The sequence below is a fragment of the Lissotriton helveticus genome, chromosome 8 (assembly GCF_964261635.1).
Source record: "Lissotriton helveticus chromosome 8, aLisHel1.1, whole genome shotgun sequence".
In the NCBI taxonomy this organism is placed as follows: domain Eukaryota; kingdom Metazoa; phylum Chordata; class Amphibia; order Caudata; family Salamandridae; genus Lissotriton; species Lissotriton helveticus.
The window spans coordinates 1,310,464,349-1,310,477,573 of record NC_136069.1 but is presented as its reverse complement, the minus strand read 5'-3'; the positions used below and the strand labels follow the sequence as shown (position 1 = coordinate 1,310,477,573).

The 13,225-nt window shown below is 47.6% G+C and overlaps 1 protein-coding gene across 2 annotated transcripts in view; it reads left to right on the top strand.

Annotated features, from left to right (window-relative positions):
- MED14 (mediator complex subunit 14) overlaps window positions 1–13,225 on the top strand; it is a 941,548-nt gene that overhangs the window by 229,405 nt on the left and 698,918 nt on the right. For both annotated transcript variants that reach the window (XM_078658290.1, XM_078658289.1), the window contains exon 11: window positions 5,979–6,104. In XM_078658290.1, the coding sequence (XP_078514416.1) occupies window positions 5,979–6,104 (126 nt within the window). The remainder of the gene's footprint in view (window positions 1–5,978; window positions 6,105–13,225) is intronic.

Genomic DNA, 13,225 nt, shown 5'->3' with positions numbered 1-13,225 from the left:
TGGAGGGGTAAGTTGGGATGCTGGATGTTGGTTAGGCACCATCGGTTGGGCCACCGAGGGCCCTGGGCCGTCGGGTGCAGGGGTGCCTTTTAGGGTCGAATTTTCTTACCAGCTCGTTATCGCGGTTGGGGGGGCCTTCCGTTTTTAGGCTGCAGGCGTCAGCTGGAGGCTTGAGGCAGGTCAGTGGTCACCAGATCACTGGGCGGGATTGCCCGGGAGATCTCCTCTTGGTGTTGGGCCAATCTGACTCGGGCCGCAGGTGTCTGGTGCAGAGTGGTGCAGACTCGCAGACTTTGGTGGACCTAGAGTCTGTTGATGAACAAATCCGGTGTTCACGGGAGACAGTCTTTTTTTTTTTTTAAGGCAGGGCACGTCATCTGAGTTCTTGAGGCTGCTGGCTGCAGGACACACTGGAATTTCACTTCTGCAGGTTTTAGGTGGTGACTGGACCGTAGGGCTGGGGCTAAGTCAGTGGGCGTCTTCTTCTTGTTAGCTTCGGCACAGCTGTTCGGTCCTCCTCCTCCTTCTTTTCTTCTTGTAGTTTCTTGTCTGAGGAAGGTTCGGGTGTCCCCCAAATACTAGATTTAGGGGTGTTACAGGTAAGTAAAGGTTGGGACCAATGAGTCCCTTCCTTGGGGTGGGTAGAACCCCTGTTATGCCTCCCTCCAGTGGGAGGGGGCCACATGCCTCACTCTGGTTGGCTGGGTGCCCCATCTGCAAGATGACTGGGACGGAGACTTGTGCTTCACCTTGCTTCCCCCACCTGAGGGGTAGAGTTGGCAGAGGTGAGCGCACTTCTCTTCCTCATGTGTTTTTCCCTCCGGTTCTCCCATCCAAAGTGGGGGTCAGAACTAGTGGGGACCAGTTGCTGAAAGAAGCAAGTGGCCTGGGGTAGATCACAAAGGCGGGAAGGCTTTGAGGCATCCTCTTTGTGGACCCAGCCCATCCTGGGGTAGGAGGCTTGGCACCTCGTCCTGGGATGTGCATTTTTTCAGGCCCCCGTGTGCAGCAGGCTCTCGAACCAGGGGTCCTGAAACATGTCTGGTGGTGGCAACAGAAAGCAGCCACTCAGCCTGGATACTAGTGGTAGGTCGTTTTTCAGGGGGCATCTCTAAGATGCCATATTTGTGCATTTTTCATTAAATCCAACACCGGCATCAGTGTGGGTTTAATGTGCTGAGATGTTTGAGACCAAACTTCAGTTTTTTTCAGTGGAGCCATTATGGTGCTGTGAAGTTCGTAATGACAAACTCCCAGCACCATATGCTCTTATTGGCAGCACTGCACGTACAATTTCTAAGAATGGACTTAGACACTAGGGGTACAGGGCTCATGCACCTGTACCCTCACCACTGGTACAGTGCACACAGCTAGAGGGGGGACTGATCTATGCCAGGGCAGTGGGTTGTAGGCATGGCACAACGGGATGTGTGCCATGTCGACTCTTCACTTTGTTCTGCAGCAACACACGCAGCCTGCAAAGGCAGTGTGTGTGTGTAAAGGTACAGGGCCTCTAAGGGTGGCACAATAAGTGCTGCAGCCCTTAGAGGTCTCCCCTGGTCACATTGACCTGGGTACACCCGTGGTACCATATACCAGGGCTGACCTGTGGCTAGAGATGCCAATTGGGTTTTGGTTTTCAATGCAGTTTTAGGGAAAGAACATGGGCCCTGGGTACCTGATTGGCAGTAGCCCAGGGCACACTCAGTCAAAGCACATCAGCAGTTTAGCAAAAAGTGGGGGCAACCATGCAGAAAGAGGGCCCTTTCTCACAAGGATGGTTTATATTCATTAGCTATCTGCAGGAGTGATTTATTACCAGTGTGTCTTAACAATTGTGGAAGGGAACAAGATAAGGTTTGTACAGCATCTGGTACCACGGGAGCCTGCTCTGTGGTACCCTCAAGACTAATCTTCACTGTGGTGTAGTTGAAGGTAAAGATGCCTAGCTCCATAGCTTTCTTTGAGATGCCTGAAGACCCACTAATAGAATGGGTAGTTAGGTATTTTGCAAAATCTAAGGAAACTGAGAAAGGCTTCCACCCTGAACTGCATCACTTATGTAAGTCATGGAATCCAACTTGATAACCATACTTCATTATGGGACATGACTCATGCGAGCAGGGAATGCTTACTCTAGGAGTTGATAGTGAGTTATAAGCTCTGATACAGGCTGTCACATTTATAAAACTTTAATCTCGATGTCCAGCAAAAACTATCCCTTCTGAAATGAATAGGTTTTCATGGATAGGATAAATAAAGTAATTACGTAGAGTATAGACAAACATCCAGCAAGTGCTAGCATCTTTGAAGCCAAAATAAATCTGTCATTCATATGATAGGTTGTTATAACACGGCGTCTTGTGGCAGATATTATACTATATGATGGAGGACTTGGATTGATTTATGCATCCTTCCAGTCAGTAAATAGGCTGGAGATGCCAGACAGATTCTAAATGTTTCCCAAAGCTTGTCACCATATTTATGGCCAATGCCTCTGATTCTTGGTTGCCCTTGGTGCAAGCTAAAACACCTCAGTATGCTTAAAGATATGTATAAATCGAAAATCTTGTCACCCAAGCTGGAAAAAAGGACCACCCCCAAGGGTAAATAGTTAATTTAATAGCTTAATTCTATTTCAGACTCAATTTGATTCATCTCATCAGACCATTCCTGGACCATCTGGTGTTTGTTGTAGTTGGTGAGAAAATGTAACTTTAGTTGGATTCTAGTTGACGTAGACCCTGGATAATCAGTATGGCAATGTTGTTGTACTCCTATATGACTTCCAGTTACAGCTGAGTGTTCTTCTCATACTTTTTGAAGTTGACTTAAGTTTCACCCAGTAAGTTGGCTAGGACTTTCCAGTACAGTTTGAAAATCACCAGACCAAGGCTGGAACCTTAGAAATGGTGCCAGTTATAGGGATTAGTTGGACCTAGAGAATCTGATTTGGAACAGTTGAGCTGTATGTAGGAAAGATCCCATTTTTGACAGGGTCACCCCCATTTTTGCCTGTATTTGATGCAACTTTGACTGAAGTGCACTAGGTTCCTGCTAACCAGGTTCCTATTGCCAGTCTTCTTTCCCAAGAACAAGGTAACTGTGAATTGTGCCACTATTAGTGAGAGCTTAGAACCCTTCCCTGTAAGTCCCTAGTAAATGGTACTTGTGGTACCTAGGCATGGGTATTAAAGAGGGTCCCTATGGGCTGCAGCATGTATTGTGCCACCCTAAGGGACACACCACCAAACTCATGCGAACTACCATTGCAGGGTGCAGGAAATGGTGCAGACAGAAGTGAAAACACAATATGACACACACCCTGTGTGCCATGCCCACTGACACTTCATGCAACATTTTTATGTCACCCTCACAGCAGGCCTTACAGCCCTAAGGAAGGGTGCATTGTATTACATGTGAGGACATATCTGCATGAGCAGATATGGCCTTGTGCTGTCTAATCCAGTTGTTAGATAGTACAAGTGAACAGGGAAGCCATTTGTGTTGGTATCAAACACCTGGTCTTAATAAATCTGTACTGTTGACAGTACTAGATTTATTATGACATGCACCCAGAGGGTACCTCAAAGGTGCCCCCTGAAAACCTACCAAGCGCTAGTGTGCTGGCTGACTGAGGTAGACAAGCCTGCCACCACATAAATATTTCTGACCCCCTGGACGTGTAAGCTCTCTGAGGTCAGAAAAATGCCTGCTTTCAATGGAGGTGTTGACACCTCCTCCAAACAGGATGGCTAGCTATCAGCATATCAAGGCATGAGACTCCAGGGACCGCTGCCACCTTTTATATGTGACCCCGGCTTCCCACAGACAGGGGAAATGCCACTCCCTGTCCAGGGCCCATTTGCACCAAGACAGGTAGGAAAAATACCTACTCAGGAGGCTAGTTTCACCCCTAAGATGGGCTACATGAAGTGAACATGAAATGTAGAATCCCACCATCTTGGCTTTTGAAGGACACCTACTTTCACATACCTATCCATCCAACTCACTGATAAACCTCCAGCATTACCAGTTCAAAGTGTTGTCCTTCGGAGTCACCACAGCCCCAAAGGTCTTCACTAAATGTCTAGCGGGGTTGCCATCAATCTCAGGTGAGGAGGGCTACATATCTTCCCTTTTGTAGACGACTGGCTGATCAAGAGTGCAAGCAGACAGCAGTGCTTAGCCTGCGCCCAAGTGTCCATCTCTCTGCTCCACAGCTTGGGGTGTACAGTTGGTGTCACCAAGTTCCACCTACAATGAATGCATTCAGATCCAACCCTTCCTGGGGTCGGTGCTAAAATCAGTCACTGGTAAGGCCTACCAAAATGATTAAAGGGTTGGCAGCATTTTAGCAGCTATTACCTCTTTTTAAGCCACTCAGTCCTCTCACAGTCTGCACAGTGATGTGCCTCCTAGGTCTGAGCAAGCAATCTAACAGTGGAGTGGTTAGTACCGGAGGCAAAGTCACCAAGACCTTGTGACTCAAAATACCTTTTTGAAGAAAAACAAGTTGCAACAGTCCAAGCCCACCACAAGACGGCAGGAGTATGCCAAACATGTAAATCTACAGCACTGCATGCAGCAAACAGATGCTTTTAGGGTAAGTAACACAATCCTTGTATATCTTCTTAATCCGACATTGGAAACATTTAATGCATGGAAATTTACAAACTCTGAAGAAGTAGCATTTCTGCTAAGTAATTATTTCATTCTCAACCTGAAGTTAAAGCAGGCGGCCATTAGTGATGGTGCTCATTTCTAGAATAGGCAGTCCAGCCACTTGTTTCATTTATAGGCCTCGAAAAATCTGAAAAATCTTACCAGACCTGCAGGTGTAGTGACTTCAATAATCTACGTGACCTAAATGTCATGTGCTGGTTTCATAAACTTCAGATTGTGTGATCATAGGCAACTATTTTATTTCATTGAGTCCCCTTTCCTTTCATTATCACATACGAGAGCACCTTCAAGTATGTGAATTCATTATATTTACTGTACAAAAAAATCTTTCGTTTGATGTAGCAGACTAAACGTTTGCTCCATGCATAATAAACATCTAGCCGACATATCGGGTGTACTCATGACCCCTGACTTCCCTCTTAGATCACTAATAGCCCCCTGACCTGCCTCTTAGATCACTAATAGCATTATCATCAAGGTGGAGGCAGGAATGTTTCTCAGTTCATATTTTAAAAAACTCTCACTTTTAATAAATATTCTTCTAAAGCATGATGTGGTAGCGCACTGTCATTTACAGACAGACATTTTCCATTCAACTGGCCACAATCGTTCCCACTGACAAGCTGTTTTGATTAAAAAACCATATAGCTGTCAAATGAGAATGTGTGGATGTCGGATTTCAGAAAATATTCATCATTTGCCATCACCAAGTAAAGTAGTATGTAATGTTTAGATCCTGTTAAAATAATCGCTTCCATCTCAATTCAGAATTACAGAGAAAGTGCTTTCCTAACTACTGAAATATCATTTTAAATATTTGTACAGTTCATTTACTAGCTATTTAAATGTTGCATGTCCAGCACGATTGTCAGACTTTCCAAAATCTTCGAACTTTGCAGTCAGAGAAAGAGAAGTAAACTCAAATCTCCAAGATAAAATAAGCAGAAATTTGTAAGAAGACATAGTGACATTTGACCTTTGTCTTTAAACACACAGCAAATGTGACCAGATGAAAACAAGATTTTAAGACTTCTTTATTGCTCATTCACTTTCTGAATGAACAGACACTTGAACTTTGCCATCTCGAGCCAAACAAGTCCAGTAGTCCCTAAAAATACCTAGCCCTGAAAATATTTGACTCGCTATAGCGAGTGGGCGAGAAGATTTCTCGAGGCCTAATTTAGTTTTTGTTATCCAAGTTTTGATCCCTGTTTGTCTCTGTGATCTTATACTTGGAGTTGATTGTTTTTTATATACGGTTACCCATAAAGATTGTGTTTTTTTCTTCTCAGCATTTATTGAGACTGCTCTTCCGACTTTAGTTATTCCAATCCTGGAGCCATGTGGTCGCTCGGAATGTCTACATATTTTTGTAGATCTGCATTCTGGAATGTTCCAAATCATGCTTTATGGACTCGGTAAGTTAAATAGAGTTCATAGAGATCCTATAGAAATGAAGTCATCTGCTGTTTAAACTACATGTTTCGTATTTTACTGTGAGATTTAGTATTAAAAAATATTCTTGCACATGTGTTACTTTGAGACTTCAATCTTGTATCTGTTTGGCAGCCTCCAAGTCCAATATTTGACCACTTGTCTGCTATTAAAGCAAGTTAATGACCCTTTGCATCGCCACATTTTCCAAACCCTTTCAGTTTCTTTAAGACTGCTATTAATGTTTTTGTTTTGATTTTCTTGCTGTGATTTTTGTACGATATTATTGTTGCTAATGTGAATGCCGTCCAAGCATTTTTTTTTTTTTACTTTCGTTTTTTTCCATCTCGTTATTGTAATAAGTGACTCAGGAAGTAGAGAGAAACTCATTCTTAGCAGAGATAATAGATTTCTAACCCGTTGTAATTGCAAAGCGATAAGTACTACATCAACTAATTTTATATATATTTTTTAATATATTTTTATTTTATTTTTGGTAACAACCAGGTTGTTATTCAAATAGTAACATTTGCATGGAGGACAATTGCACAATACACAACTGCCTGGGCGGCGGAAATTCTATATGAAAAAGGCAGTACAGTTTGGACAAAGCTCTACAGTACACATTAAATCACCATTGTATCCTCGTCTAGAGTGCGTTTATTTATGTTGATTGAGCATGCCACACCCGTAAGTCGTGCTGAGTTCTCTGCTAGCTGAGAATCCTTTGATCCCATATATCAGTCCAACTGCCCCATACTCTGTGAAATCTGCGAGGGCAGCTCCTACTGTGATGCGTGACCTTCTCCGCTGCTATGTAGAGGTCCATCTGTCGATTCCATTCTTGGACAGTGGGTACTTCTGCTGCTCCCCACCGCCTGGCCACATCCCTCTTGGCAACAACCAGACCTAGGGCACTAAAGATGTGTTGGGGCTGTGAAGCGTCTATGTTGTTCGCGATCCAAATAGTATATATTTGTGATCTGTTGGGAGTGTGATCTCCAGGATGTTGCTAAACTCTTCTATAAACTGAGTCTAGTATTCCTTAATGTGAAGGCACCCCCAAAGTGTGTGTATCAAGTTGTCACTTGCTGCCTGGCATCAAAGACATGCCCAGCCCATTGTGTGGAGCCTATACCTGTCATAGTAAACCCTGTGGAGGATTTTATACTGGATTAGGTGCAGTCGGGATTTAATTCACCCCATGGAAGTGGCCATTAATGCTGCTTCCCAGTCAATGTCCACTAGTTTGGCTTACATCTCGCACCCAGCATTCTTGAAGATGAACCAAATTGTTGGGCGTGTTACCTGGGACTCCTTACTTTTATCTTTAAGGGGTTCACTATCTTTCCTCTGGGGAGGCTTTGTAACCCCTTTCTTCTGGTCACTCCCAGTGGTGGACGTCCTAGTTACCCTTGTTTGACCCAGTGGTCTGCCTTCTTTCCCAACTCTTGGGGAGAAAGTGGACCTAGGTCTACCAGTTACTGATGCAACTTCTCATCAATGCAGTTACTTAATATGTGTTCCTTCATAAATAGCTTGTAAATTCCATTAAAGTCATGCATACTGAGTAGTGTGAAAAATCAATCCTGGATTGGTTCTGGGTTATGTGAGCCCCCCTAAATCTAATTCTGTACTCCATCGATTAGGAGCCCAAGTCCCTCAATCAGAGTTTTCTTCATGAGGTCATAAGACCCAGCATCTGTCCCAGAAAGTGTCAGGAGTCTGTCTCTGCAGTTACCAGAGAAAAGTCCCCAAAGGAGTGCCCCCCAGAAAGTTTCTTCACCCTTCTGGCTTCACAATCCCTTTCAAAAGCTGTGAACCACTTGGTGATATGATCACCCTCCTCATATTTAGGGACAATCCCTTTGGGGATTTTAGGATCATACGATTCCTCACTATCCTTATTATTTTGATTGCTGCCACCATTGATGGGTGCTGAACCCATCTCCTTTATTTATTTTTCTAGAAAGAGCCAGGAGTCTGGACTCTAGATCCATTTTTTGGCCAGCCTTGCTAAAAGGCTGTCCTCCTCATTGAGGCTGTCTTCAATGCCCTCACTGGAACCTGACCCACCTGCGTGGCCTCTAGGTCCCCAGGGGTTGATTCTCGGAGTTATGGGGATGGGGACCCTTTCCTCCCTAGGGATTATTGGAGGTGGGTTACCAGCACTTTCATCCTCATCCCTTTCCTCATCTGATTGGTCATCACAATTTTCAGATGGGTGAGCCCATTGGTATATTTTTTTACGTAAGGACCTTATCTCCTTGAAAGACAAGTGAAGATAAGGGGCGAGGTCGAGCTCCTCAACCATGTCTTGTATGTCAGGGTTATTTTCACTAGTAGCTGGGTTCTTTTGAGACATTCTAACAAAAAGTTCTAACCCCTCTACTCTTAGCTAAAGTAACTTTTTATTTTCTACAATTCTAAAGGGACTTAAGCACGGCCCTAACAAGACTTTTAGTAGTTTGGAGAAAAAAATTGTCAATTTGAAAAATCTAAATTCTAAAGGCAATTTAAGAGTTGTGTCGTGTGATCAGGTGGTAACCAAGTACTCAAACAAATGCAAGTTGTGTATCCCACCGCTGATCCACCAATGTAAGAAACTGGCTCTATATATACTACACCAAAATCAGGTATAGTATGTTTAGAGTCCAAGTGTCCCCAGAGGTAGGCGGAGATTAAAGTTAGATAGACTTCGTCTCGGGAACCCTCTGAATAATCCACAGTGATTTGGCGGCTTAATGCCTGGTTCTTGCAGGACTCGGCGATGGTGGAGTCTCTTGGCCAGGAATTACGTTCTCTGCCAATATGGGCTCGGTCCCCTCGCCCGGGGACGCTGTGGGAGGCAAGCAAGGCTGTTATCCGGGGGGGTGACCAGAGGACAGGTCCACGCGAAACGGTCAGAACAGACGGCCCAACTTGCTCAGTTAGAATCCGAGGCGGCGTGGCTCGAAACGGCCCAGCTCAAAGTGGCCCAGCTCAGGGGTGACATAGGGGACTCCTCCCGTCAACTAACCGTGGTGCGTGAGGAGATCCGTCAGGTTTCGATGGAATCGGCCAAGGCGCTTTGGCGTTCATCAGTCGCCCGCATTTATGGGTGGGGGGATAAGAATGGTAAGCTCCTCCATAACCTTGTGTCTTATCCCAGAATCACCCATATCATTCCTGAAGTCCGCTCAAGCACTGGGCCCCTCCAGGTGCAGTCTTCAGCTTTTGCACAAACATTTGCTGCTTATTACGTGACCCTTTACACCGCCCGTCGCCCGGGCGCTTCCCTGTCTGATTTGCTGGATGAGACAGATACCAGACTCCCACGTCTCTCTCCGGAGACTGCGGAAGCGCTGGACCGTCCTTTCACCCTAGAGGAAATCCAGGACGCTATCCCACCTGGGAAAACGCCTGGTCCCGCCGGGTACCCTCAAGAGTACTAAGCAACCTTTCGGGATGTTTTGGCTCCTCATTTGGTGGATCTCTTCCAGGAGACGGGGACATTCCCGCCCGAGTCAGATGTTGCCACGATAGTGGTCACTCCAAAGACGCAGCCGCCCTCCCTGAACTGTGCGGACTACCGCCCGATCTCACTGATCAATACAGAGATCAAGATCTTTGCCTCTGTCCTGGCCCGGAGACTTCGACCCCTCCTGCAGGACCTTGTCCACCCCGACCAATGCGGGTTCATGCCGGCCATGGGCACACGCCTCTGTATTCGCCGGCTCCACTTGGCTCTGGCTCACCGTGGTCGTCTCACCCCGTACTTCGCACTGCTTTTCTTAGACTTGGAGAAGGCCTTTGACACGGTGAACTGGGAGTATCTGCAGGATGTGCTGGACAGGATGGGTTTCGGTCCCGCGTTCCACCATCTGACCAGAATTTTATACACCAATCCCAGAACCGAGTACTCATCAATGGAGTGCTCTCCGGGTACTTCTAGATCCGAAGGGGTACACGCCAGGGGTGTCCACTCTCGCCCCTCTTATTTGCGATGGAGCCTCTGGCGGCCCTCATCCGGCAGGACCCACTTATTCGAGGCTGGGCCTGGGACTCGAGCCAAGTGGACAAGATAGTCCTATATGCGGACGATGTTCTGCTTTATTTGGCAGACCCTGATAGTTCTGGCCTCAGGTGCCTGGCGGCTCTTGCCACATTTGAGCGGGTCTCCGGACTCCGTCTCAATCCGGCGAAGTCAACCTTGGTCCCCCTGCATCCCTCCAGAGACTGCTACGACTGGCAGTCGGATATCCCCCTTAGGAGACAATTGGTCAAATATCTTCGGCGTGTGGGTAGCTCTTCTACCTGAACTCGAATGGGCTCTGAACGTTACGCCTCTGGTCGTCCGGATGAAGGCGGATCTAAAGAGGTGGCAGGTTCTCCCCCTTAACCCATTAGGCAGGAGTGCGCTTTTCAAAATGATGGTCCTCCCCCGTTTTCTTTACATAATGCAAAACATCACTATCCACCTCCCGGGTAGTTGGTTCCGCAAGCTCGACAATGTCCTCACCCGGTTTCTCTGGGGGGGGGAGGAGACCATGCTTATCTCTAGCGCATTGTCGTATTCCCCCCTTCGATGGAGGTATGGGGGTTACCAAACTCCACCTCTACTACCTGGCCACGACGCTCATCGTTGTACATGAATGGTATGCGGGCGGGTGGTCCTACCCTGCATACCTCGTGGAACTTAATATGTCGGACTTTACGCAGATCCAGGCCTTCCTGTACGGTAGCCCAATCCCACAGGCCCTGCCCTTGGTCACCAGGACGGTGTTTCTGGCCTGGCGCACAGCCCTCCGCCACGTGCGGTGGGACTGGAAACTCACTCGGCAGACGCCCCTCTGGCATGGGTCCTGGATGCGGGAGGTCTCGTCCTTGCAGGGGTTTCGGCGATGGGATCTCATCGGAGTTTCAGTGCTTAGTGATGTTTGGGTGGGAGATCACATTCGCTCCTTTGCAGACCTGCAGCAGCGTCACGCCCTTTCACATTCCCAACATTATAAATACCTGCAACTCAGACATGCCCTTCATACACATGTCTCGCCCCCTGTTTCCCTCCCAGAGTTCAGCCCGTTAGAAGCTCAAGTGATGATGGAAAACCTAGGGAGGGGAGGAGTGTCCCACATCTTCTGGTCCTTAGTGAACAATGGTCCCGCTTCTCTGGACCGGATCAGGGCTCGATGGGAGGGTTGGCTGGGCCCCCTAGAAGAGGCGGACTGGAGGGATGCCCTTATGGCGCTCAAAATTCTGACCACATCCTCCAAGCAGCGTCTGGTCCAACTTTATTACCTACACGCGGCATATCTCGTCCTGACATGGTTATTCCAGGCCCGGCTAAAACCCTCTCTGGTGTGCACACGATGTACGGCCCCCTCAGCCGATTTCTATCACATTGTATGGGGCTGTCCGGCTCTAGCGCCGTTTTGGAGGGGGGTGGAGCAGTAGCTCACGCTTGTCCTGGGCTGGGAGGTCCCCCATTACCCGATACTTTTGTTGCTGGGGGTCTTTGACGGCCTGGATGGTTCAAGGACGGACAAGCGCCTGCTGGGGACAGCTATGGCGGTGGCTAAAAGAGGAATAGCGGCGCATTGGTCCCAGGCCAAGGCACCTACGATAACGGGTTGGAGGAGGGGAGTGGACTGGTGCGGGATTCAAGAGGAAGCCATGTTCGAAGCCCGGGGGTGCCCCGACTTATTTACTAAGGTGTGGGGTAAATGGTTTAATGTGCTTCCCCCCTGATGTGCTGCCTATATCCCTTTCCCCTCGTTTTATTTCTCCTTTTTTTTTTTCTGTACTTTAGTTTTACTTCATATACCTCCATGTACATTTATCCCCGATGTATGGCCTGTCATGTTCTATCCTGAGTAACTGCCTTTCTCCATGTCAACTGTGTGTGCTGTCATGCAGGAACGGCATTCTGGGGAGCTCTACCATCTTCATGATAGAGATGCGACCCAGGAGCGAAAGCGGGAGCCTGCACCAGGCCTCAACATCATCTTCTAATTTGCTGAAAACCACCCCATAGTTCTTCCTGAACACTATCTCGTGGTCGGTACCCAGCCGTATCCCCAAGTATCTGATCTGATCCGTGGTCCATATGAGCGGGAACTCCATGTCAAATTTCTGTGTTACCAGAGTGAGAAAGCCAGCGACTTAGCCCAGTTAACCCTTAGTCCAGACAGGGCACCATAGTGCACCACTTCTCTGAGCATAGATTAGTTTCCAGGTCACGAACATACAGCAAGGTATCGTCTGCGTACATAGAGACCACTATCCTGTATGCAGGGAAGCCTATCCCCTCGTTAGCATGGTACTCCCAAAGTGCACGTGCCAACGGCTCTGCCACCAGTGCATAAAGCAGGGGGGACAGCGGGCATCCCTGTCTGGTCTCCCTATTGATGGGGAAGGAGTCGGTGACCAAATCTAGCCTTACCCTGGCCTTCGGTTTGTTGTACAACGCTCCTATCATTTGCAGAAAGGGCAATCCCAGCCCCGTCCGTGCCAGCACTCCAGCACCATATACTCATAATGGCAGTATTGCACTTACAATGTCTAAGAATTGGCTTAGACACTAGGGGTACCGACCTCATGCACCTGTACCCTCACCACTGGTATAGTGCACCCAGCTGGAGGGGTGACTTAACTATTTCAGGGCAGTATCTTGTAGGAATAGCACACAGGGATGTGTGCCATGTCGACTCTTCACCTTATTCTGCACCACACCATGCTGCCTGCATTGGGGGGTGGGGGTGGGTGTGGGTGTGGGGGGGGGATCATTGCCCGCAAATTTCAGATAGTCCAGAACGCCATCTCCAGACTTATCCTTGACATCCCACGACATGACCACATCACCCAACACCTACGCGATCTCCACTTGCTCCCCGTCGAAAGAAGAATAACCTTCAAATTGCCCACACGCCTACAAAGCCCTCCACAACACCGGACCCAAATATCTCAATGAATGAATCTTCTTCCACGCCCCCAAGAGAAACCTCTGCTCAGCCGACATCTCCCTAGCCACCATCCCTCATTTCTACTGGTCCAGAGCAGGGGGTAGATCTTTCTTCTACCTCGCAGCCGAGACCTGTAACAAACTCCCCCCTTATCCTCTGAC